Genomic DNA, 27,582 nt, shown 5'->3' on the forward strand with positions numbered 1-27,582 from the left:
AGGGGTATAGCCTCAGAGGGGACAGGCGCAGAGGATGGGGGTTGTGGTGGTGTGGTGCAGCCGGCAATGAAGACAGACTCGGGTTGTGCAGTTAAGGGAGTTTACTTACTGCTGATGTTTCGGTCACTCCAGCTGCTAGTGACCACCCGAGCCGTGCTGCGTCCACCAGGTCCTGGATCCAGCCAACCCCCAAACAAGTCCGGAGCGTGGCCCTGAGCTCTCCCTCTGTCCTTTCTTCAGCCGTCCCCACCAGGGATTCACCTAGGTCCAGCTCCCTCGGGCCTTCTTTTGGGACACCCTTGGCCCTGGGTTCCCTGACCCTTCACGTGGTGTGCCTTCGGGGTGAATGTGGTAGGTGACCGTGACAGACACTGCCCACGGTCTCCGGTCTCTGGCTGGGGATTGTTTTTGCCCCCACCAGCTTGGGTTCCGGTACCCTCTTGCTGACTCCTCACCCGGTGCTCTAATTTGGGTTCTTGGGTCCCTTCAGTCTTCCCCCTCTGGGTCTTTCTCTTTCTTTCTCCTCTCTCTCTCTCCAGGGCTGCTGTTTCCTTCTCTCTCTCCAACTGACTTGTTCTCAGCGTCTGACCCTGATCTAAGTTGGTGCCCTCCTTATATATCCCTCTATGTGTGAGCTCAGGTGACCAGCACCCAATGAGCTCCTATCACTACCCAGACTGCTCCCCCTATCTGCCCCTACACTACATGGGATGTACCACCCCCCTCCCACTCCAGCCAGGAACAGGCTCGGTTGTACCTGCACATTTCTAAGTGGGAGTACCGTCGGCCTGCTCCTCTGGAATGGGATGTATGTAGTGCATGCAGTCTATCTGAGCTCAGTTCCACACTCCTTCCTTACCCGGGAGTGGAATATCACACCTCTGGGTTGAGGTGCAATACCCCTGTAGCAGCCGAATCCTCAGGGTGCTACACTCTCTGCTCACAATCAAAGAGGATGCATTGTAGGCGGAGCACGATGAGATGGAGCAAGGAACCATACACACAGCCCAGCCTCATCTCATCCCAACGTGGATTGGGTGACAATGTGTAGCGCTGGCGTCCCTGCCCTCTGCTAGGCAGGGACGCTGCTCCCCTCACCGCTCTGCTCCGTGCCCGGCGTCCTCTCCCCGCTCTGCTGTCAGCGCGCGCTCCTTCCCGGCGTCCTCCTCCCGCTCTGCTCTCAGCGCGCGCTCCTTCCCGGCCCCTGTGCTTAGGGCGCGCGCGCGCTCCCCTCCTCTTAAAGGGGCCGCGCGCGCCGTCCTAAGGAGTCCCCGGCCAATGGCCGGAGGACTTCATCATATATAAGGCACCTCCTCCAAAATGGAGGTGCCCGAGCAATGTTGTTTGCACCTGTGTCTCACCTGTGCTTCAGCCCTCAGGTCCCGTTGCCAGTTACCTGCCAGTTTCCTGTTAGTTACCTGCCAGTTACCTGCCTGAGTCCTGCCTGAATACTTGTTACCTGCCTGCTTGCCTGAGGTCCGACGGTCTGCCTTACTACTCCGGTCAGTCTGTCTATGGACCAGCTTGCCCGCTCACCTGGGAGCGCTTCTCCGTTATCTGCCTGCTTGCCAGCCCGGAGGTTCCGTTGTCACGTGCGGTGACCACCAGCTATTCCAGAGACTATTGCCCGCTCACCTGGGAGCGCTTCTCCGTTACCTACCTGCCTGCCAGCCCGGAGGTTCCGCCGTCACGTGCCGTGACCACCTGCTATTCCAGAGACTCTCGCTTGCTCACCTGGGAGCACACGTCTACCATCTGCCTGCTAGCCTACCCGGAGGTTCCGCCGTCACGTGCCGTGACCACCTGCTATTCCAGAGACTCTCGCTTGCTCACCTGGGAGCACACGTCTACCATCTGCCTGCTAGCCTACCCGGAGGTTCTGCCATCACAGGTCGTACCTACCCCTTACCCAGAGACTGCCCTGACCACTTGCCGTAACTCCCTGTCCGTTCACCCAGAGACTGCCACCCGCTCCCTTACAAGGGCCGCCCCCTTGTATAGTAGCTCAGAGGTTCCGCCTCCCGGACCCGTTACAGTTTGCTCGGGCCATGGAACCCGGTGGCACCCAAGCTCCCTCGCTCACGGACCTGTGTCATGAACTGTCCCGTCAAGGGTCCCAACAGGAGTCCATCCTGGGTCACCTGCGGAATGTCAAGACTCGCCTGGACACTCTGACTGCACCACCTGCAGCCACTGCCAGTACCATGACTCGCAACCCGGCAGCTCCGCTACCCACTAATACCATGGTAACCTATCCCGGTCCCCGGCTGTCTGCACCTCCTCGCTTCGGAGGCGACTCCGTCCAGGCTCGGGGCTTCATAAATCAGTGCACCCTGCACTTTGAACTTTTGTCCCATCAGTTTAATTCCGACCGGGCCAAAATTGCCTTTATCATGTCCCATCTCACCGGGGAGGCCCTGGCCTGGCTAAATCCTCTATGGGAGAGAGGAGACCCCCTGGTGTCCAACTTGCCTGCTTTTCTCTCGGCTTTCCGGAAAGTCTTCGACGAACCCGGACGGAAGACCTCATCCGCATCCTCTCTGCTACGCCTCCGTCAGGAGGGTCTCACCGTGGGCCAATATGCCATACGGTTCCGCACTCTTGCCTCGGAGCTGGCCTGGGATAACGACGCTCTGGTATCCGTCTTCTGGGAGGGTCTGTCCGGTCGTATTAAAGATGAACTTGCTGGTCGGGACATTCCTACCTCTCTCGATGATCTGATAACCTTTGCCACCCGGATTGACCTACGGTTCCAGGAGCGTGCCAAAGAGGTCACCCGTGAGAGAAGGATTCCACGTTTAGCTCCTACTTCCCAGAAACCCGTCATTCCCTCCATCTCTCCCCAGGTACACTCTCTTGAGCCTATGCAGGTCGACCAGACCAAGATGGTCAAAACCCGACAGGACTCACGCCGTGCTGAGGGGAGCTGCTTCTACTGTGGTAGTAAGGAGCACCGGATCCGTGCCTGCCCGGAGAGGTCGGGAAACGCCTGTGTCTAGGTTCGCTCAGAGAGGTCCACCTAGACAAGAATAAATCCTCTCCATCCCTGCTGTTGTCTGTTTCGATCATCTACGGGGAGAACCGTTATTTCGAACTAGCCCAACTTGACTCTGGAGCAGCCGGGAACTTTATTTCACAGTCCCTGGTTGAGAAATACCGCATCCCCACCAAACCTCTGGCTGTACCCTTGTCTGTCGCTGCCGTGGATGGGGGCCTCTTACCTCGCCCCATTCAACTCATCACCGAATCCATTACCCTGCAGGTGGGAATGCTGCATTCTGAAAGTATCTCCTTTCATGTTCTGCCTGGACTCTCTCACGCCCTCTTGCTAGGTCTGCCCTGGCTCCAGAGACATGCACCCGTGTTAGACTGGCAAACCGGAGAGGTCCTTCGCTGGGGACAAGACTGTCATAAAACCTGCCTTGTTCCCGTCCATCCCGTCCGTCCCTCTCCTACCCCAGCTAATCTACCTGGACTTCCGATTCCTTATTGGTCTTATGCAGATGTCTTTAATAAAAAGGAGGCAGAGACATTACCACCACATAGACCATACGACTGTCCCATCGATCTGCTACCCGGTACTACTCCTCCCCGTGGGCGTATCTATCCTTTATCCGCTGCTGAGACCCGGTCAATGTCCGAATATATTGAGGAGAATCTGGCCAGAGGATTCATCCGGAAATCTACCTCCCCGGCGGGAGCAGGCTTCTTTTTTGTCAAAAAGAAGGACGGCTCTCTCCGTCCCTGTATAGACTATAGAGGCCTAAACCTGATCACGGTGAAGAATAAGTACCCCCTTCCGCTCATTCCAGAATTATTTGATCGTCTGAGGGGGGCTAGGATCTTCACCAAATTGGACCTTCGTGGGGCGTACAACCTGGTTCGTATTCGTCAGGGGGATGAATGGAAGACGGCATTCAACACCCGGGACGGCCACTATGAATACCTGGTAATGCCCTTTGGTCTCTGTAACGCTCCTGCCGTCTTTCAAGAGTTGGTCAATGACATCTTCCGGGACCTTCTCTACTCCTGCGTAGTGGTGTACCTGGACGACATCTTGGTCTTCTCTCCGGATCTCCAGACTCACCGGAGGGACGTTCGTCAGGTCCTGCTCAGGCTAAGGCAGAACCATCTCTACGCTAAATTTGAGAAGTGCCTCTTTGAGCAGACCTCGCTTCCGTTTCTGGGCTACATTATCTCTCAGACCGGCCTACAAATGGATCCTGAGAAACTGTCTGCCATCGAGAAATGGCCCCGACCGGAGGGGTTGAAGGCCATTCAGCGATTCCTGGGCTTCGCCAACTACTACCGCCTCTTCATACCACACTTCTCTTCCCGGACGGCCCCAATTTCTGCGCTCACCCGTAAAGGTACTAATCCCAAAGAGTGGCCACCCGAAGCAGAGGAGGCCTTTCTTTCCCTTAAACAGGCCTTCTCTTCCGCCTCGGTGCTGCATCGCCCAGATGGCAACAAGCAGTTCTTCCTGGAAGTTGACGCCTCCTCCTCTGGAGCCGGAGCGGTACTTACTCAAAAATCATCTTCCGGGAGGATGGTAACTTGTGGCTTCTTCTCTAAACTCTTCTCCTCCTCTGAGCGCAACTATTCCATAGGAGACCGAGAGTTATTGGCCATCAAACTGGCATTGGAGGAGTGGCGTTACCTGCTCGAGGGGGCTCTTCACCCGGTAATAATTTACACTGACCACAAGAACTTGGCTTACCTTCAGCATGCCCAGAGACTTAACCCGCGCCAAGCCCGGTGGTCCTTGTTTTTTGCTCGTTTTGATTTTGTCCTTCATTTTCGCCCGGCTGACAAAAACGTCAAGGCGGACGCCTTGTCTCGGTCCTTTCTGGTGTCTGATCTCGAGGAGGATCCGAAACATATCATCGATCCCGCCAGAGTAATGCAGGTGGCTCCCGTGAGTCTAAATCATCTTCCTCCTGGTAAGACGTTCGTACCAGTACCTGATCGGGAGAAGATCCTACACTGGGGTCATTCGTCTAAACTAGCTGGCCACGCCGGTCAGAAAAAGACCCTCCAGCTTATTACCCGGCACTACTGGTGGCCTAACTTGCACAAGGATGTAATAGACTTTGTTTCTGCCTGTGTGTCCTGCGCCCGCAACAAAGTTCCGAGACACCTGCCGGCCGGCCGCCTCCTACCTCTGCCAGTACCTGCTGCCCCCTGGCAGCATATAGCGATGGACTTCATTACTGATCTACCCGTCTCTGCCGGTTGTACGGTCATTTGGGTGGTCGCTGACCGCTTCTCCAAGATGGCTCACTTCATTCCACTGCCAGGTCTTCCGTCTGCACCCGAGCTGGCTAAAGACTTTATCCGCCACATCTTCCGTCTTCATGGCCTGCCCCGTCACATCGTGTCGGATCGTGGGGTACAGTTCACTTCCCGTTTCTGGAGAGCCACTTGTAAATTGCTGGACGTCTCCCTGGACTTCTCCTCCGCTTACCACCCACAGTCTAATGGTCAAGTGGAGCGGATCAATCAGAACCTGACCAGTTACCTTCGGCACTTCGTTAATGCCCACCATTCTGACTGGGTGGATCTCCTGCCATGGGCCGAATTCTCGTACAACAATCACGAGAGCGAGTCTTCCTCCAAATCCCCGTTTTTTGTAGTCTACGGTCAGCATCCTCGGATCCCGTTTCCCGTCTCCACCTCGGCGGACAATCCGGCTGCGGAATCTCTTGTTAACAAATTTTCCTCCATATGGAAGAGTACCCGGTCCGCACTCCTTCTGTCATCCGAGCGTATGAAAAGACACGCTGACAAAAAACGTCTGGACCCTCCTCAATTCCGCCCTGGGGATAAAGTCTGGCTCTCGTCCAAATATGTCCGGCTCAAGATCCCTTCCTATAAGTTAGGGCCTCGGTTCATCGGCCCACTGGAGGTCATCAGTCAGATCAACCCGGTGGCCTATAAATTGAAACTCCCGGCCAACTTACGGATCCCTAACTCCTTCCATGTGTCTCTCCTCAAACCTGTGGTGCTTAACTCTTTTTCCAAGTCTACAGGTACGCCTCCTGCTCCGGTTTCTGCTGAGGACGAGTTTGAGGTAGAGAACATTCTTGCCACCAAAAGGGTAAGAGGAAAGACCTTTTTTCTGGTAGATTGGAAGGGGTTTGGTCCTGAGGAGAGAACGTGGGAGCCCCGGGAGAACATCCATGCCCCTCTCATCCTAGCTAAATTTCTGTCTGGCCTAAAAAAGGGGGGGCCTAAAGGGGGGGGTACTGTAGCGCTGGCGTCCCTGCCCTCTGCTAGGCAGGGACGCTGCTCCCCTCACCGCTCTGCTCCGTGCCCGGCGTCCTCTCCCCGCTCTGCTGTCAGCGCGCGCTCCTTCCCGGCGTCCTCCTCCCGCTCTGCTCTCAGCGCGCGCTCCTTCCCGGCCCCTGTGCTTAGGGCGCGCGCGCGCGCGCTCCCCTCCTCTTAAAGGGGCCGCGCGCGCCGTCCTAAGGAGTCCCCGGCCAATGGCCGGAGGACTTCATCATATATAAGGCACCTCCTCCAAAATGGAGGTGCCCGAGCAATGTTGTTTGCACCTGTGTCTCACCTGTGCTTCAGCCCTCAGGTCCCGTTGCCAGTTACCTGCCAGTTTCCTGCCAGTTTCCTGTTAGTTACCTGCCAGTTACCTGCCTGAGTCCTGCCTGAATACTTGTTACCTGCCTGCTTGCCTGAGGTCCGACGGTCTGCCTTACTACTCCGGTCAGTCTGTCTATGGACCAGCTTGCCCGCTCACCTGGGAGCGCTTCTCCGTTATCTGCCTGCTTGCCAGCCCGGAGGTTCCGTTGTCACGTGCGGTGACCACCAGCTATTCCAGAGACTATTGCCCGCTCACCTGGGAGCGCTTCTCCGTTACCTACCTGCCTGCCAGCCCGGAGGTTCCGCCGTCACGTGCCGTGACCACCTGCTATTCCAGAGACTCTCGCTTGCTCACCTGGGAGCACACGTCTACCATCTGCCTGCTAGCCTACCCGGAGGTTCCGCCGTCACGTGCCGTGACCACCTGCTATTCCAGAGACTCTCGCTTGCTCACCTGGGAGCACATGTCTACCATCTGCCTGCTAGCCTACCCGTAGGTTCTGCCATCCCAGGTCGTACCTACCCCTTACCCAGAGACTGCCCTGACCACTTGCCGTAACTCCCTGTCCGTTCACCCAGAGACTGCCACCCGCTCCCTTACAAGGGCCGCCCCCTTGTATAGTAGCTCAGAGGTTCCGCCTCCCGGACCCGTTACACAATGAGGAAGAGGAGGAAGAACAGGAGCTAGTTTCATGCGCTATAGATGGTACTACCTGCACAACTGTCATACCATCTGTTCAGCGTGGATGGCCAGAGGACAGAGAGGAGGAGGAGAAGGAGGAGGAGCTGGAGGAGAGCATGGTCAGTCATCCTCTTGGTGCGGACATGGAAGTCTTGCCTGTTAGCAGTCTGGCACGCATGGCTGAGTTTATGTTACGCTGCCTTTCCCATGACCCTCGCGTTCTCAAAATTTTGGGTGACAGTCATTACTGGTTGGTGACACTTCTAGACCCACGCTACAAGGAGAACTTTATATCTCTTATTCCTGAGGCGGATAGGTCTACAAAAATGGGGCAATACCAGAAGGCCCTTGTTGGGGAACTATTAAAAAAATTCCCATCTGAAAACACTGGCGGCAGAGGTCACAGTTCTTTGGACAACCAAGGAGTACCGGCGAGAGACACACAACTTCAATCCAGTAGAGGCAGGGGAACACTGTCAAAGTTCTGGGAGAGTTTTCTAAGCCCATCCCATCGCAGAGGCCCTAAGGCATGGGGTACTCTCACAAGGAGTGCAAAGTTTGGGAAGATGCTGAGGGAGTACCTTGCCGACCGTACCAACATCCTCCGTGATTCCTCTGTGCCTTATAATTATTGGGTATCCAAGCTGGATACGTGGAATGAACTGGCTCTCTCTACGACTTGGAGATCCTGGCCTGACCTGCCGCCAGTGTTTTATCAGAGTGGGTTTTTAGTGCCGCTGGTGGAATTATAACTGATAAGCGCATCCACCTGTCAGGTGTATTCCCTTGCACCTCTTCACACCCAGACATGGGTATACGCTGATTTTGTCTATTTGCTCTTGTCCTCCTCCTTCTCCTCATCCTCATCCTCCACCACCATATTACCAGGGTGACCGTGGTCTGTGATGCAACACCCACATAATTTTTTTAAAGGGTCTTTATGATGCCAGTAAAAAAAAAAAATGTATACGATATGTTCATGTATAGCCCCCAGGGCTAAATGTTTGTCAGCCCATACACTTGGTACATGGGCATTATAAGTATAGGGGACCCTCTCCTTTCTAATGGGAACATGTCACACTCGTTACTGTGGCCCTGCTCTGTGTGTCTTTAAATTCTTAGTGGGATTTTTCCTAAATTTGGTCAGCCGTTGGACTCACTGCATACCCTATAACTGTATAGCACACCCGCTCCTTTGTAATGGAAACATGTCATTACTGTGGCCCAGCTCTATGTGTCTTTAACTTCTTAGTGAGGTTTTTCCCAAATTTTGGCAGCCCTTGCAGTCACAGCATGGGCATTACCACTATAGGAGACCTGCTCCTTTATAATGGGAACATTTTTTTTACTGAGACCCTCCTCTATGTCTCTTCAAAGGGGTATTGGATTGCATCCAAATTTTTGGCAGCCCTTGCAGTCACTGGATACGCAATAACAGTATAGGAGACCCACTTGTTAAAAATGGAACAACAAAGCATAGCCGGCTGATGGCTCTCTAACAATAGCGAGGGCCAACTGCTGGCATTTTAAGAATAGTAAGGGCCGTCTGATGGCCCTATAAAAATAGGCTTTGTGATTTTCAGAGTCCCTCCATCATAAATGAAACAGGATGTGTCTGATGATGTGTCACATACTACATGGCCAGATAAGGTTGTAAAATGTTAAAATGACATTTGTCTTAAAAAAAGAACGTAAAAAAACAAACAGTAGGATCTTTTTTCAGTATAAAAAACAGAGTCGCCAATGTAACCTCAATGTAATCACATTGTTCAGCTCATATCTCCACAAAAAAAGAGAGAAAGGAAGACAGAGTGCGCACCAATCTAAGTGTAGTATATGGCGGTAATATGAATATTTATAATGGTCTTTTGCACTCACCTTTATTTGGTCTTTCAATTCAGCTTACTGATATCTAAGGATCACAAAGAAAGGGATTTTCTCCTTTCAGTTGGTTTGCTGAATACACCTGGTGACTATTCAATAGCCCTGCTCGGGTTATCATAGGAAGGAGATTTTGACAATAATGTTCATCCAGGCCAAATGCGCATTTGGCCTGGATAAACATTATTGTCAAAACTGTTCAGCTCATGCACCTCCTCCTCCATCTCCGAAATGACCACATCAGTCACAAGCTGAAAGCACTGCAGCACTGCCTTGGCCAAGCGGCAACAGGCTGTGCTGAAGATAACATGCTTAATGCTTAGGTGACAAACCGCCCAGCGCTACAGAGTTGTTGAAAGCTGTAACACAGCAGCCTGATCTGTGGCTCTCACCGCTGAACATACAGCCAGGCATGTTCGTGTGTAACAATGGGCGGAACCTGGTGACGGAGAAATGACAGTAGATACGGTTTCCCTCTATGCCAGTCCTTTCACCGAGCTAAAGAATATGGCTGTGGTTGAATACAACTCCCACTGAGAAGCTGTTTCAGATTGAAAAACATTGTGCCCACCAGAGGATTTGATTCTGAGGGCTCACCTTTCTCCCCCGCTCAAGAGCCCCATAGCAGCTGCAAAAGTTAGCACCATCATGAACTCTCCCGATGTAGAAGCCAAGGCACACCAGAGGATTCTCTGGTGGGACCATCCAACCCTGCCGAGAAGCAGTCCTGGCTAAGAAAGGTGTGTGGGAAGGTTCCTGGACACTCTATGGCTGCTTTTTTACTGAGGTGAAAACCCAGGATCCCAGAGCTGCAAGACTTCAGTGCTAATAACTGATCCAATGTGCTGCCGTTCACCCTCTGATATCTAACAGGCTGGAGAAACTTGCACCTACTGCCCTGTATCTTCAGCTCCTTTGTGAGAAACTAATGTATTTGGGCAGCCACTCAGTCTACCAAATAAAATTCTTAAGAAGGAAACTGGGGATGGCTTCACTACTGGTACTGGAGGCACTGCTAATACCATGGCGTCGTACCATAGTTTACTGAAAATATTCCAAGCTGGTAGGAGGCAAGCAGATTCCCACAGAAAAGTACCAGCAGTAATGTTCAGGGACCTGCGCTTGTAGAAGGCGGAGACAACACCGGGAGAAATATTGGCGGCTGGGGACTGATTATGGACATGAGGCATGAGGTTCTGAAAAGCTTCCGCCTCCACGAGCCTAAAAGGCCACATTTCAAGTGCAAGCAGCTGCCCAGAAATCTGGCAGTTTAGTGTTGCGGCCTTTGGGTGGGTGGGTGGCTGGCTGCATACTTGCGCTTGCATTCCAAGTAACAGAAAACTAAGCAGATGGTGGCCTCTATCATCATCATGGCCTCACCTCGGCACTATGAACTCTCCTAAAGGAGAAGCCAGGGTCCACCGGAGGAGTCTCTGGTTTTCTGGTGGGCCCGTCCAACCCTGCCGAGAAGCAGCCCTGGCTAAGAAAAGTGTGGGGGAAGGTTCCCGGACACTCTATGGCTGCTTTTTTAATGTGGATCGGACATGCTTATGCATGTTATTTCTCAAACCGCATTGCAGATCAGGTCATTGCCCAACTCTGTAGTAATGAAATTAAACGTGCAAAGAAAGATGTTTGTGTGTCAAAGCACCACCGACAAGTGCGAGTTGATGTTGGACTGGCTGCCATTGTTTCTGCAACAAGCTGCATTAGAGGACTTCCTGGGAGAAATGACATGCAGGGTAGATACGGTTTCCCTCTATGCCAGTCCTTTCAACGAGCTAAATACAACTCAGCAAAAAAAGCTGTGGACTGGCTCCATACCGTCCCTGGCCACAGTCACCTGTCCACGTTTTTGTGGTTAGGCAGTCCTTCCCAGTAAGTGTACTGGGGAGGGCACGGGTAATGTTGTGGGACCCGTGCTTGTTGAAAGCGGAGACGATACCAGGAGAAATAGTGGCAGCTGGGGACCGAGTATGGACACCCGACCACCGCCGGCATGAGGTTGTGAAAAGCTTCCGCCTCCACGAGCCTAAAAGGCCACATTTCAAGTGAAAGCAGCTTTAGAGGACTTCCTGGGAGAAATGACAGCTGGAGTAGATATGGTTTCCCAAGTCCTTTCACCAAGCTAAAGAATATGGCTGTGGTGAAATACAACTCACTGACAAGCTGTGGACTGGCTCCGTACTGTCCCTTGCCACATTCACTTGACCACGTGTTTGTGGTTAGGCGGTCCTTCCCAGTAAGTGCACTGGGGAGGGCACGGTTAATGTTGTGGGACCCATGCTTGTGGAAGGCGGAGACAACATCGGGACAAATAGTGGTGGCTGGGGACAGAGTATGGATACCCGGTCGCCGCCGCCATAAGATTGTGGACAGCTTCCGCCTCCACGAGTCTAAAAGGCCACATTTCAAGTGCAAGCAGCTGTCAAAAATTTGGCAGTATAGTATTGCAGCCTGTGGGTGGGTGGCTGGCTGCATACTTGCGCTTGCATTCCAAGGAATGGGGTAGGGACAACTGAACGCTGCACTGGGACAAGGACGTGGACGGTGATTGTTGAAAGTCTGCAACGACAGGTTCATGGCGGGAGGCATCTTCGCATGCGCCAAGGATCACTTATGATGGGCACACTTTTAGGCAGTGACCTGGGAGTCAGAAATGCTTCCAGAGGTCCTCCCCATGCTGTTCACATGTCTTTTCAGCACTGTATGCATGTGTCTGATGATGTGTCACACACCACATGGCCAAATAAGGTTGTAAAATGTTAAAATGACATTTCCCGGTGAATGCATTTGTTTTGGTTGAAAGCAATGCAAAAGTGCAAAAACGCATCAAAAATGCTACGTGTGGACATAGCCCAAGGTGTGGAGGAGTATTTTTGTTTTTGGTTATTTATTTTGCTTATATACATTGTACATGTCATGGAAAGGATGTTCCTTAACATATTTCCCAGGAAAATCCATTTTGGTTTTGTTATTGTATGTTTTATTGCGAATCCGTAAAAGTGGCGTAATACCTCTGACAACGTTGCTGACAGCAGTGACCTGGGAGTCAGAAATGTTTCCAGGGGTCTTTCCCATGCTGTCCCCATGTCATTTGAGCACTGTTCCCATCGATTTGGGCAATATTTAGGCCCTCTGCAGACCGCCGGGGGAGCCGCCAGAAAAATGCTCAAGTTTCCCATAGACTTACATTGGGCTCGTTGCTCGGGTCGAGCACCCGAATATTCCAATGTGCTCGACCCGAGCAACGAGTACTCGAGCATTTTAGTGCTCGCTCATCACTAGTTAGTGGTCATGCTCATGAGTTGCTGACAGCTGTTAACTACTCTTTTAGGTTAGTAAATGGGTTGATGTTTGCTTCCCTGGTGGTCTGGGGTATAGGATGGGTTAATGCTGTATCATTGATAGTCAAAAGTAGTGGAGGGTTAATTCCTGTATCCCTGGTGGTCTAGAGTTGTGGAGGGGTTAATGTCTGTATACCTTGTGGTGTAGGGTAGTAGAGACATTAACGCCTGTATCCTTGGTTGTCTAGGGGAGTGGACTGGTTAATTCCTGCATTCTAGCGTCATGTATGGGCTAATGCCTGTATTCCTAGTGGTCTAAGGTATAGGAGGGGCTAACGCCTATATTCCTAGTGGTCTAAGGTATAGGAGGGGCTAATGGCTATATTCCTAGTGGTCTAAGGTATAGGAGGAGCTAATGTCGGTATTCCTAGCTGTCTAGGGTATAGGAGGGATTAATGTATCCCTGGTGGTCTAGTGTAGTGGAGAGGTTAATGCCTGTAGCCATGGTGGTCTAGGTTAGTGCAGGGGTTAATGCATGTAGCTCTGTTGGTCTAAAGTCATGCATGGGTTAATATCTGTAACCCTGGTGGTTTCGGATAGTGGAGAAGTTACAGCCTGTAGCCCTGGTGGTCTAGGGTAGTGAAATGGTTAATTAGTGTTAGATACTGATACCCACCAGCAGCTACAGATGGACAGATGGCCGAGTGTCCGGGGGTCACGGATACAGGGAATGAAGCATGTTTCATTTGACAACCTGATTGATACGGCGCTCTCCTCGCTGGAGGGTCAGTAATGTCAGCGCCTGATGTCTCGTACATGGGAGGACGTATAGAAGAGCAGAATTTACTGTGAAGCCTCATGTTTTATCCCAGAATTAACACGTCTGCACTTTGTATTAATTTTTTCTTTAAAAAGAAAAAAATTTAATTTCTATGAATTCTATTAGACAATCATCCAATTCCAATGATTTCAGAAGAGGAGACTGACATCCAAGGTTTCCGGCTGAGTAGTCGGTGACAGTCGAGTAGTCCGTCGCATCCTACGGCCAAGTCAACAGATCTGGGGCAAATTTTGGTCTTATATTAGAAACTTGTAGGGAACCTAACGCTTTCTTAGTAGAACAATAGTCTTATTATATTGAGGCAGATTTGTTTCAAAATGGACAAATTGAAGTGAAAAATCATTTACAAGGAGATAAGCGGGGACGGGACAGAATATCCCCACAGTCTTTTGTGTGTGATTGTATCACAGGACTCTGGGAGTAAAAAGACTCCGCCAGGAGGGCCAATGTCTGGCATCTTCCCCTGTGGCAGGGGCTCGGCTAGGACAGGTGGGACTTCTACTGTTAAAAATGGACAACCCGCTGATTCTACGGTGCCGTTGTTTGGTTTGTGAGGGAGCGCCAACTGGTGGCCCTTAAACCCAACTTGTGGAAACCCAAGTCCATCCACGAGATCATGAGAGCAAACTATGTAACAGAGTCTACTCTAGGGCTCCCTAATGACATGATGAAGACTGTATGGACTAATGTGTCTTCTGGTAGACTAGTAGACTGACCAACGGGCACAAGGACTTGTCATGGATGGAGATACAGCAAGGAGTGCCCGTCCGGCCATTCATGCCGCCTACAACCTGTGTCCATTTGTGGAGGAAATGTCATTGATGAATCTTACTTTCAAAGACATTGTACCCAGGTAGAGTCTATTGCACCAATCGGTACTTTGTGTCAATTCCCCAGAGTTCATTCGGTTGGGGCCACCCAGGAGAACTGGACTGTTTTAAGGATGCTGTTTGACTTGCCAGGAACCGGCTCATTTTGCAATTATTTCAGAGACTTTTCCATCATGGTCAATGAGTCGTTGGAGAAGATGACTCAACCCCTCTCCTTTCACTTCGTGTGGTTGTCCCCCAATAAAGTTTCAAGCCTATGATTCCTCCTCTCCCCAGTTGCAGGAATCTGTCTATTCCAGGCGCGATCAGAGCAAACTTTGATTGCTGCTGTTTATTTAGATGCTGACAGCGACACTTAAGCGATGGGATACTGGGATCTGCAAGGCTGCATTTTCTCTCCAGTCGGTCCCATACAACAAAATTGTAGGATGCCGATGGATTACCATGCCAGCTGAAAGCCCCTGTGGCCCCCTTCTTTATACTCATATGAAGCCAAGACTGAAGCTAGGCTGAGGTATTGTAGTTTATTGTACAAGCTACCAATCGATCGCAGGTTCGAGTCCCCAGGGGGTAGTGTCTGTGAAAATGTGAAATAAGTTTAAAAAAACGTACTTAAAAATCTAAAACTTCAAATCTCCCCCTTTTTCCCATTCTAAAATGGAAGAAATTAAAAAAAAAGCATGTTTGTATTTGATATCTGTAGCGTCGGCGTCCCTGCCTCCTGCTAGGCAGGGACGCTGTTCCCCTCACCTCTCCACTCCGTGCCCGGCGTCCTCCTCCCGCTCTGCTGGCAGCGCGCGCTGCTTCCCGGCCACTGTGCTTAGGGCGCGCGCTCCCCCTCTCTTAAAGGGGCCGCGCGCGCCGTCCTAAGGAGTCCCCGGCCAATGGCCGGAGGACCTCACCATATATAAGGCACCTCCTCCAAAATGGAGGTGCCCGAGCAATGTTGTTGCAAAGCCTTCACTCTGCTTCAGCCCTCAGATCCCGTTACCAGTTACCTGCCAGACACCTGCCAGATTCCTGCCTGTTACCTGTGTAAGGCAGCGCTAGTCATCATACTGGGGGTAACACGCTTCGCTGCGTCAATCAATGCACACGTGCAATGTCTTTACGTTTTTCACCACAATGCAGTTTATTATTTCGGCATAAACCGCTAGTCACACAGTCCATCTTAGTATACTCCCGGCATGTTTACACCTATCACCTCCGGGAGCTTCTCAAGTGGCAGACCGGCATATTACACACATCACAATTCATGAGCCAAGTGGCACACCGGCCCACTTGCTCCAGGTTACAGCTTACTGCAAGGTAATAAAGTAGCAATGTTCATATCACAATGTCCATATAGCACAGGGTATTACCTTTGCCGGGTTTAGCTGTCTCAGTCCGTTACTCTGCCACCACTGTGGCTCTGCGGCTTCCCAGGTGGGGGTCTCCAGCCGGCTCTCCCTCAAAGGCCACTGACATCCACACAGGATCCAGGCTCGATCCTTCAGGTACCAGGCTTCACTCCAAAGCCGCTGCCTTCCAAGGCCACTAGCATCCGCACAGGATCCAGTCTTTGCCTTCAGGCTGCCAGGCTTCATGGTATCCCACACACATGGGGAACAGGCCTCACGCCTCTCACACCAAACACACCTGTCTCAAATTAAGCAGGGTTTATATATGCTGTGCACAGACAGCCACATACTGACAGGACCTGTGTGATGTCACAGTCATGTGACCAGTCAGTTAAAGGGGAAGGTACATGGTCCGGTAAACACATCCTGGACCATTTACAGTAATGCTAACAAGCTGCTGCATTACACCTGCCAGTCACCTGCCAGATTCCTGCTTGATACCTGCCTGATATCCGTTTACCTGCTTGCAAGCCTGCGGTCCGACGGTCTGCCTTCCGACACCTGTCAGTCTGTCTATGGACCAGCCTGCCCGCTCACCTGGGAGCGCTCATCTGCTACCTGCCTGCTAGCCTACCTGGAGGCTCCGCCGTCACTTGCCGTGACCACCTGCCTGTCCAGAGACTCTTGCCCGCTCACCTGGGAGCGCTCACCTGCTACCTGCCTGCTAGCCTACCTGGAGGCTCCGCCGTCACTTGCCGTGACCACCTGCCTGTCCAGAGACTCTTGCCTGCTCACCTGGGAGCACTCACCTGCTACCTGCCTGCTAGCCTACCTGGAGGCTCTGCCGTCACTTGCCGTGACCACCTGCCCGTCCAGAGACTCTTGCCCGCTCACCTGGGAGCGCTCACCAGCTACCTGCCTGCTGTCCTTCTACCCAGAGACTGTCCCTGTCACTTGCCATGAGTACCCGTCCTTCTACTCAGAGACTGTCCCTGTCACTTGCCGTGACTACCTGCCCTTCTACCCAGAGACTGTCCCTGTCACTTGCCGTGACTACCTGCCCGTCTTCCCTAGGAGCCACCAGCTTCCTTACAAGGACCACCCCCTTGTATAGTTGCTCAGAGGTTCCGCCTCCCAGACCCGTTACAATATCATTGTGTCCATAAAAGTCTCATAATTTAAAATATAAAATGGTTTCACCTGTACGGTAAACAAGAAAAAAATATACCAGAATTTGGGGCTTCTTGTCTTGAAAAATAATGGAAAAATACAAATGGCAAAACTATAACTGTATAACCTGCAGCTCTCTATGGAAAAACAGAAAAATAAAAAGTTACAGGTCTAAAAAAAATGACGAAACAAAGCAATTTTTTTTTTACAAATTTCAGAATTTTTTAAAAACCGTAAATTACAAAAAAAAATAAAATGAAACAACTTTGGTATCATCATATCATCAAACAAAACTTACCCAGTCACGAAGGCGTTAGAGGGCAGACGAGGTAAAACAGCAGCGGCTTTTCTCTTTGCCTCCCGGGGATCTCGCTCTGGTGGTTCTCACAGTTTTACAAGGAGCCAGAACATGATCACCTCCAATCAGTGGCCTCAGCGGTCGGTCGCATGTCTTGTACTGGCCTTACCATCCTCCATTGATGCCAGTAGTACAACACGTGACAGTGGAGACCGATGATTAGCTGCAGAGGTCACAAACTGGCTACTTGAAAATAAACAGGAGGACCACCGGAGTGTCAATGCCGGATGCGCATTGACAAAACAGAGCTAGTATACTTTTTTTTTTAATCTATTTTGTAACATTTGCACCTGTTGTTAAAAGTTTTATAAAAGTTGGATATTCACTATAAACTCTCTAACAACACAGAATGCAGTGAGCTCCCTCTAGTGGTGACCGAAGACATACAGAATGTTCTCATTTCGCTCTCCGGCTACTCAGAGGGTTCGAAGCTCTGCATCATAAAAACAGCGATACATGAAATATTTCTATTGCAGAGAGGAATTATTATTTCCTATATCAGGCGTATCTCATGATGACACCGCTTGGTAGCATTTGGCCGTTTATGCACTTGGCCTTGAACTACTCCATGACAAAGCTGCCATCCTACATTCATAAATCCCTTGTCTACTCTTCATCTTATCATTCTTGTAATATGTGGTGTAGTTCAGCACAGAGATGGTGACATACTGCCCTATGAGAAATGGCCGGGTGGGGTGTCCTATTGATAAATTCTGCTTGCAATACCAGGTCTGACCACATGGGATGCTGTGGCAAAAACACATCCATAAGTAGCATGTAGCATAGTGCCATCTAGTGGTAGCAGAATACTTAGAATTTCTAACTGGTTGCTGTAATATACATGCAACGAGCCTGATCATGTCTTGCCGGGATGATATAGGGCCAGCGTGCAGCCTGTACAGATTGATGATATATACTCAGGCCACTTTTGTTTACATGTATAATTATTACTTCCTTTCCTGATAGAAAAATTGAACTCTTGCTGTCTAAATGGTTTTACCCCGAGCTCAGTGCGCCCACGACTGCTTTGATGTGGTCTGTACATGAATCATCAGCGAGCGCTTATGACGGATATGCACGAGATGTGTTATCGGAGGGGGGTCCGGCCCATGGATGATGTAGCAGCGCTGCACAGAGAGGCGGTGTCGCTCCATTAGAGTCAACGCCGATTGTTAGGTGCAATTTATTCCCAAACACAAAGGAATTGATTTTATATCAGAAGCCGGAAACTGATTGATTACCCAAAAGGTGTAAGAGGAAGATCGCCGCTGATTTTACGGTGATGTTTAATGCATCCGGACACGCAGCGCAAATCACATTTTATGTGCCTATAAAATCCTAATATTTCCCATCTACTGATACATTCCAGAAGTGAGACAGAACATAGAAGGAATCATTCCTGACGGGGGCGATGAATATAAATCACGTTACATTGTAACCAACAAAGCTCCGACTAAAGTAAACAGCAGGTTACACATTTATGGGGGTTTTTCTATTACATCGCATCCGGCCGTGGAGCTCTGCTCGCTTTACATAAAGCATTAAGGCTATGACCAGCTTTACAAATGTAGTTCTTACTGTTCCAGTGTGTCTAAGAGAGAAATGCTCCTTTAAAAATCTCCTACTACTTTGTGTATGCAGCTCCTATGCAAAACTATGTCTCAGTGCTTCTCCCTTCAGTCTAAAATGCTTTCTACTGCCTGTTGTCTAATGTAATCCATAGTTGAGACACAGAGGTGAATTACAGGGTTTGGGGAAGGGAATTTGTCTCTCTACAGGAAGTGGGGGCGGGTCTTTGTCTTTCTACAGGAAGTGGGGGCAGGTCATTGTCTTTCTACAGGAAGTGGGTGTGTGTCTTTTTAGTCCAACAGAAAGTGGGGGCGAGTCTTTGTATTTCTACAGAAAGTGGGGGCCGGTCTTTTTAGTCCTACAGAAAGTGGGGGCAGGTCTTTCTATTTCTACAGAAAGTGGGGGCGGGTCTTTCTATTTCTACAGAAAGTGGGGGCGGGTCTTTATATTTCTACAGGAAGTGGGGGCGGGTCTTTGGATTTCTACAGTAAGTGGGGGCGGGTCTTTATATTTCTACAGGAAGTGGGGGCGGGTCTTTGTCTTTCTACAGGAAGTGGGGGCGTGTCTTTTTAGTCCTACAGAAAGTGGGGGCAGGTCTTTCTATTTCTACAGAAAGTGGGGGCGGGTCTTTGGATTTCTACAGGAAGTGGGGGCGGGTCTTTATATTTCTACAGGAAGTGGGGGCGGGTCTTTGGATTTCTACAGGAAGTGGGGGCGGGTCTTTATATTTCTACAGAAAGTGGGGGCGGGTCTTTGGATTTCTACAGGAAGTGGGGGCGGGTCTTTATATTTCTACAGGAAGTGGGGGCGGGTCTTTGTCTTTCTACAGGAAGTGGAGGTGTGTCTTTTTAGTCCTACAGAAAGTGGGGGCAGGTCTTTGTATTTCTACGGAAAGTGGGGGCAGGTCTTTGTATTTCTATGGAAAGTGGGGGCGGGTCTTTGTATTTCTATGGAAAGTAGGGCAGGTCTTTGTATTTCTACAGGAAGTGGGGCAGGTCTTTGTATTTCTACAGGAAGTGGGGGCGGGTCTTTGTCTTTCAAAAGGAGGTGGAGGTGGGGTCTTTGCTTTTTTTGCGCCTCCTCTCCTGTCTGTCAAATTGCATACAGACATAGCAGAGAGGGTATTTTCAGTTCAGAACAGGCAAGCCGTTTCACAACACAGAAACAGTGCATGCTGGTAAGTGAAGAAAGGGAAGTTCCTGCACTTATAGTGCAGGCAGAATGCTATTAGAGAGGAATCAGTTAAAGAGCATGAGAATTGGGACAGTTCCTGGTCATTTTAGACTGTTATCTGCACCTCAAACAGTTTTACCTTGCTGTGAGGATAGTTATGCTTTTCAGCAGGTTTTCATTCTACCCTCAGCTCTGACCTAAATCTTTCTTTTACACCTTGGACTTTTCAATTATCACACTGTGGTGTGAAAAGACAGGTACACTTTGAAGAGGGTCTTTCAGAAATGTTCCATGTTGTAATAGTGGCTGCAGAGCGGAACAAAACATTTTTTTATTTGAGTACTTCTATTTATTTTTTTTAAGTTCAAGTGGGTGTTGTCAGACAGTTATAACTGGGGGGGGCGTGTACTTCTTACCCCTGTATGATGCTGACCAATCATAAGTAGGTGGCAACACAGCAGATAAAGAACACGCCCCCATCACAGCTTAGGTGTCTCAGTGTGTGAGATGTAAGTATACAGCTCTGATCTCCTGGTCTAACCGCCTGCACCAGTCAGTGTTTGGGAGCGGCAGTGTAGTTGAGTTTAGCTGCACCACATTTCAAACTCTTCTAATTGTTGCATTGTGGAGGCACTGGAAGAATATATTAAAAAAAGCTTGCTAAAGTATATATGCTGGGAAAATAAACAAGAACCAATGCTTCATAAAAGCTTCATTTGGTTTTTCTAAACTCCTGCAAAGCAAATCCACACTAATGTACAGGAATCCAGGAGGGGGGGGGGGTGTATTGCTTCATTCATATTACACTCAGAAACAAGAAAAGAATTACAACACTCATTGTAAATGCACTGACCACCATGTTGGTTGTCACCCAACTTTCTCAGGAACAGAAATAGGCAACTTTAGGTCAGTTCTTATCAGAAATCATCAGGCTGATCAGCTGCTCCCAGTACAACTACTATAAGCTCCGAGCTCCTGTCCATTAATGTTAAGGCCATGTCTGTAGATGGGTCCCCTGATAGGCGCGTACCTTCCCTCTGGTCGTTTCGTAAGCACTTCACTTTCGGTAACTTGCACAGGAGCCGGCAGTCATCAGCTGTCAAAGAAGAAAAAGAATGTGTTAATAGAAAAAGCTCTGGGTTAGGAAAAGTCCAAGGTAGAAATGAAAGATTTAGGTCAGAGCTGAGGGAAGAATGAAAACCTCATGTGAGAGGTCAGAATCTAAACAGAATATGTTCTTATATTTATCCACCTTACACATTGCATCAGTGACTCTCTATACTGGGAGTTGTAATCTTAAAAATGCCAGAGTCACTGTACACAAAAGCCCTATAACAAAACACCAAAATCCAGCTAAATTACTGTATATACTCGAGTATAAGCTGACCCAAATATAAGTCGAGGCACCTAATTTTACCACAAAAAACTGGGAAAACTTATTGACTCGAGTATAAGCCTAGGGTGGGAAATGCAGCAGCTACTGGTAAATTTCCCCATACTGGTAAGCATGGCCACCTCATCCCCAATCCTTGTATGCATGGCCCCCTCATCCACAATCCTGGTATGTATGGCCCCCTCATCCCCAATCCTGGTATGCATGGCCCTCTCATCCCCAGTCCTGGTAAGCATGGGCCCCTCATCCCCAATCCTGGTATGCATGGACCCCTTATCCCCAATCCTGGTATGCATGGCCCCCTCATCACCAATCCTGGAATGCATGACCTCCTTATCCCCAATCCTGGTATGCATGGCCCCCTCATCCACAATCCTGGTATGTATGGCCCCCTCATCCCCAATCCTGGTATGCATGACCCTCTCATCCTCAATACTGGTATGCATGGCCCTCTCATCCCCAGTCCTGGTAAGCATGGGCCCCTCATCCCCAATCCTGGTATGCATGGCCCCCTTATCCCCAATCCTGGTATGCATGGCCCCCTCATCCCCAATCCTGGTATTCATGGCCCTCTCAACCTCAATCCTGGTAGGCATGGCCCCCTTATCCTCAATCCTGGTATGCATGGCCCCCTCATCACCAATCCTGGTATGTATGGCCACCGATCCCTATACACATGAGAAAAATAAACACTTCTACTCACCTTTCTTCCTCCCCTCTGCTCCAGCACTGCGTTGGGACTATGTGCGTGGAGAGGAGTGAATATCCATGTTCCCTAATAGCGCGCACTGTCAGCACGGCCGCAGCTCAGCGATCCTCGGTGCCCGCTACTAAAGAGAATTAATATTCACTTTTCTCCATGCCCATGGGAGTGGAGAAGAGTGAATATTCATACTCTCTAATAGCGGGCACGGAGGATTGCTGAGCCGCAGCAGGAGCTACGGCGCTGCTGACACTGCGTGCCTACTACTAAAGGAATTATTATTCACTCTTCACTCCCATGGGCGTGGAGAAGAGTGAATATTAATTTTCCTTTAGCAGAGGGCACACGTGGTAGCTGCAGCAGCGGCTACTGTGTTTGCCCCGCTCATCCGCCGCCACAACCCACCCCACTATCCACCACCAAAATGTACATACTATACCCGAATATATAAAGTATATACCCGAGTATAAGCCGAGGGGGGCTTTTTCAGCCTAAAAAATGTGCTGAAAAAGTCGGCTTATACTTGAGTATATACAGTAGATTCTACAGGCACCAGAGGGAGTTCACAGCTGTATTAATCTGCATGCAGTGAGCTCTCCCTCCCTAGTGGTGACTGTATTAATCTGAATTCAGGGAGCTTCCCCTAGTGGTGACTGTATTAACCTGTACGTAGTGAACTCTGTATATAGCTTGCTCCCTCTAGTGGTGGCTATATAACTCTGTATGCAGCTTGCTCCCGCTAGTGGTGGCTATATAACTCTGTATGCAGCTTGCTCCCTCTAGTGGTGGCTATATAACTCTGTATGCAGCTTGCTCACTCTAGTGGTGGCTGCAAGTAAAGGATTTTTTTAATCATTTCAATCTTTGATTGTGCAGGGGATTTGGAGCTCTGTGTCCGTAATATGGAGTCCCAAGCGCTAATAAAGATATAATAAGTAAATAATTAGAAAAGAAAATGTTGAAGTCTGGATATTTAATCTTTCAGCAGTGCCTGTCACATCTCCTCTGAATATCTGATGTCAGTATAACTACAGACATTTCCTGGGGGTGGGCTGAGCATTACGGATCATTACTCACATTCAGATTTACGGATGTTTCCCTATATGATTGATTATCCTATATGTCTCCCATAAATCACACTCTACCCACATAACATCTCACCGGGCATTACACACTGGAAGCTGCAGGGGAGGAACTGACATGAAATGTATCTGGGAATGTTGTGGTGGCCTCATGTACAGTAGCGGGAGACAGATAAGACTCCATTCCATGTTTGACCCCTTTACCCTGTGCTCAATTTTACACCCCTGTGATCAGGTAGAAAAACATTTGGTAAGTAACCTTTAAATTAAAGTCTTCAAAATGGGGAAGTGAAATATAAAATGGATCACATAAATTCAATGGACAGGAGCAGAAAATAAAATACTATTAATTTTGGACATTTTTTAAGTCTACTTTCGTGTTTTTCTTTTTCTGGATGTCTGCGGCTGATTCATCAATTGCAACTTGTTTAAAAAGTGAATCCCCCCTTCAAGTGATGAATTTGGTCCCATATGTCCTGACTCCTGAGTTTTGCAGTGTAACTATTGGTAAATAGTTAAATAAATTTGCAGGACCCTAAACTGGTGGCCACATCAATAGTACAAGGCAAGACATAACTAGAACAGGCTTCCAATGCTTAGAAGTGGGAGACCCCCCGCCCCCCAATTACTAACATGAAGAGTTTGTGCCTCTTTCTGAATGTTGCCCTCTAAAGGTGAAGTGTGGTACTGCAGCCAGCCTCAGTCCTATGATTTCTACCCAGAGTGAGACATGGTGCTGAGCAGGGAATGTGTCAATTAATACTCTGGCCCCCTTCTTGTGAATCGTGGTGGTCCCTATGATCGGACCCCATAATATTTCAAGTGCCCTTTAATTTTTACTATATTTTACTGATATTTCAGCAGCTTCAGCTCGATCATAAAAAGAAGAATTAAAAATCAGTCCATCTGTATCCGATGAGTCGGCTGCTGCCATAAAAGTTCATTTACTTTCATGACTTTAGAATACAGAATTAAAGGGAGTTAAGAATCCATTAAAACTTATTAAACTCATCTATTTGTGCAGGGAGGATTCTCCGGGGGACATTACTCACGCCGTGTCACATCAGCTCACGATCCTTTACAGTCTGGATGTCCTAATAGTCTTCAGCCTGTGAAGGATTTCCTCCTTGGTCCCTCGTGGGCAATCACTTACCGCTCTGTCTTCATTCCTGTATATTGAAGCTCCTGGCTGGAGATGGAGTAATGGCCGTTTCATTCGGAGATTTCATTCCCTGCATCTTCCTGATGGCAGAATGTCCTTTCTCCAGGGCCCTTAGAAGGTCCCGCACACAGATATCAATATTTGGTGGGACTTACAAGCCTAGCAAATTCTGGACAGTACCAAAAAGAAGGGCAAAAAAAGTTCTGTGAGTTTTGGGGGCTTTCCTGGACAAGTTTGGGGGCAATACTTGAAAAAGGGACTAAGTCCCTACATTGCCAGCTTGAATGTGGGTAAGTCGGTCTCATGCCCACTGAGGGGCCCTTGTTATAACTTTTTAGGGTAAGTCTTGCCCACCAAAGGGCACATAGACATCATGGACATCATCAAAGGTGTCCCCTGGCTCATAACCCCCACTGTGAGCCAAAACACAGAGCCGCTATGTAGGAGTGACCCCTCCGCTTGAGAAGCCCCGGCCCATTCATACGTTAGACGGACGGCCATTGGGTTAATTGATTTTCCCTATAGTACCACCAAGGACCCAAGTTTGTTTTTTGGCTTTCAAGTGGCTAATGTGTTTTTTCCCCCTACGGTGAAAGGGAGACTAAAAATTAGAGCCCCAGTCTTATAATGCAGCGGGAAAGAAAAGCAATGCCAAAATCAGGTTGCTGGAATCCGATTGGTTGGCAGCTTTCTCCATTTAATTACATAATTTCCCATTAGGAAGTTTCTTTTCTTTACAAACTTAAACCACCACCTGAGACCTCAGTGTTCCCTCAGCTACACAGAGAAGGCGCCTGCAAACAGCATCACAAATCTCAGCTTCCACCTCTAATCAAGACTGGGGAAGGAGGACTGGTCTGGTGAACTTAGTGGGAAACCTCGCCCTGCTCTCATATTTAAAGGGAGCCTGTTAGTCCGTAAGCCATCACCTTTGGCTTCAATCATCAGTTAAAACCTCATAAGAGCTGTATGCAAATTATCTTGTAGAAGTCAGGGAGGAGGAGCTGCTCAGAAGAGTCACGGTGGCTCAATCAGGCTTGACTGAAGGCCTTGAGCACGGGACAGATAATCTCATGTCTTATTCTGACAAGCTAGAGCACATATGTCAAACTCTGGCCTGAGGGCCAAATTTGGCCCTCAGGGTGAATATATTTGGTCCACGACGCCATGCGGGTCATCCGAGTATATTTGGCCCAGCATTGCACTTTTAACTATATCAGCATCCTAGATGCCAATACAGTTGAAAGCAATTGTAAGGAGCAATATGCGGGGCCATTATACTGTATGGAGGACTATGTGGTGCCATTATACTGTATGGAGGACTTTGTGGGGCCATTATACTGTATGGAGGACTATGTGGTGCCATTATACTGTATGGAGGACTATGTGGGGCCATTACACTGTATGGAGGACTTTGTGGGGCCATTATACTGTATGGAGGACTATGTGGTGCCATTATACTGTATGGGGGACTATGTGGGGCCCATTATACTGTATGGAGGACTATGTGGGGCCCATTATTCTGTATGGAGGACTATGTGGGGCCCATTATACTGTATGGAGGACTATGTGGTGCCATTATACTGTATGGAGGACTATGTGGGGCCCATTATTCTGTATGGAGCACTATGTGGGGCCCATTATTCTGTATGGAGGACTATGTGGTGCCATTATACTGTATGGAGGACTATGTGGGGCCCATTATTCTGTATGGAGGACTATGTGGGCCCATTATTCTGTATGGAGGACTATGTGGGGCCCATTATACTGTATGGAGGACTATGTGGTGCCATTATACTGTATGGAGGACTATGTGGGGCCCATTATACTGTATGGAGGACTATGTGGGGCCCATTATACTGTATGGAGGACTATGTGGTGCCATTATACTGTATGGAGGACTATGTGGGGCCATTATACTGTATGGAGCACTATGTGGGGCCCATTATTCTGTATGGAGGACTATGTGGTGCCATTATACTGTATGGAGGACTATGTGGGGCCATTATACTGTATGGAGCACTATGTGGGGCCCATTATTCTGTATGGAGGACTATGTGGAAACCATTATACTGTATGGAGGACTATGTGGGGCCCATTATACTGTATGGAGCACTATGTGGGGCCCATTATTCTGTATGGAGGACTATGTGGTGCCATTATACTGTATGGAGGACTATGTGGGGCCCATTATTCTGTATGGAGCACTATGTGGGGCCCATTATTCTGTATGGAGGACTATGTGGTGCCATTATACTGTATGGAGGACTACGTGGGGCCCATTATTCTGTATGGAGCACTATGTGGGGCCCATTATTCTGTATGGAGGACTATGTGGTGCCATTATACTGTATGGAGGACTATGTGGGGCCATTATACTGTATGGAGCACTATGTGGGGCGCATTATTCTGTATGGAGGACTATGTGGTGCCATTATACTGTATGGAGGACTATGTGGTGCCATTATACTGTATGGAGGACTATGTGGGGCCATTATACTGTATGGAGCACTATGTGGGGCCCATTATTCTGTATGGAGGACTATGTGGGCCCATTATACTGTATGGAGGACTATGTGGGGCCCATTATACTGTATGGAGCACTATGTGGGGCCCATTATTCTGTATGCAGCACTATGTGGGGCCCATTATTCTGTATGGAGGACTATGTGGTGCCATTATACTGTATGGAGCACTATGTGGGGCCCACTATTCTGTATGGAGGACTATGTGGGCCCATTATACTGTATGGAGGACTATGTGGTGCCATTATACTGTATGGAGCACTATGTGGGGCCCATTATTCTGTATGGAGGACTATGTGGGCCCATTATACTGTATGGAGGACTATGTGGGGGCCATTATACTGTATGGAGGACTATGGGGGGTCATTATTCTGTATGGAGCACTATGAGGGGCCCATTATTCTGTATGGAGGACTATGTGGGGCCATTATTCTGTATGGAGGACTATGTGAGGCCATTATACTGTATGGAGTACTATGTGGGAACCATTATACTGTATGGAGGACTATGTAGGACCAATATTCTGTATGGAGGACCATGCGGCACCCATTATACTGTATGGAGGACTATGTAGGACCAATATTCTGTATGGAGGACCATGCGGCACCCATTATACTGTATGGAGGACTATGTGGGGCGAATTATACTGTATGGAGGACTATGTGGGGCCATTATTCTCTATGGAGGACTATGTGGGGATATTATTCTATATGGAGGACTATGTGGGGTGGAGCCCACTATACTGTATGGAGGACTATGTGCGACCCATTATACTGTATGGAGGACTATGTGGGGCCCCTTATACTGTATGGAGGACTATATGGGGCCCATTATACTGTAAAGAGGACTAAGTGGGGCCCCTTATACTGTATGGAGGACTATGTGGGGCCCATTATACTGTATGGAGGACTATGTGGGGCCCATTATACTGTATGGAGGACTATGTGGGGCCCATTATACTGTATGGAGCACTATGCGGGGTCATTATT

The 27,582-nt window shown here is 49.2% G+C and overlaps 1 protein-coding gene across 3 annotated transcripts in view; it reads right to left on the bottom strand.

The window, feature by feature from the left end:
* Positions 1-27,582, bottom strand: part of GALNT14 (polypeptide N-acetylgalactosaminyltransferase 14) — an 805,599-nt gene that overhangs the window by 321,339 nt on the left and 456,678 nt on the right. For all 3 annotated transcript variants that reach the window (XM_073671814.1, XM_073671812.1, XM_073671813.1), the window contains exon 5: positions 20,759-20,824. In XM_073671814.1, coding sequence (XP_073527915.1) covers positions 20,759-20,824 — 66 coding nt within the window. The remainder of the gene's footprint in view (positions 1-20,758; positions 20,825-27,582) is intronic.

This window comes from Phyllobates terribilis, unplaced genomic scaffold (assembly GCF_046119375.1).
Source record: "Phyllobates terribilis strain yellow unplaced genomic scaffold, ASM4611937v1 Scaffold_3__8_contigs__length_932513732, whole genome shotgun sequence".
Classification (NCBI taxonomy): domain Eukaryota; kingdom Metazoa; phylum Chordata; class Amphibia; order Anura; family Dendrobatidae; genus Phyllobates; species Phyllobates terribilis.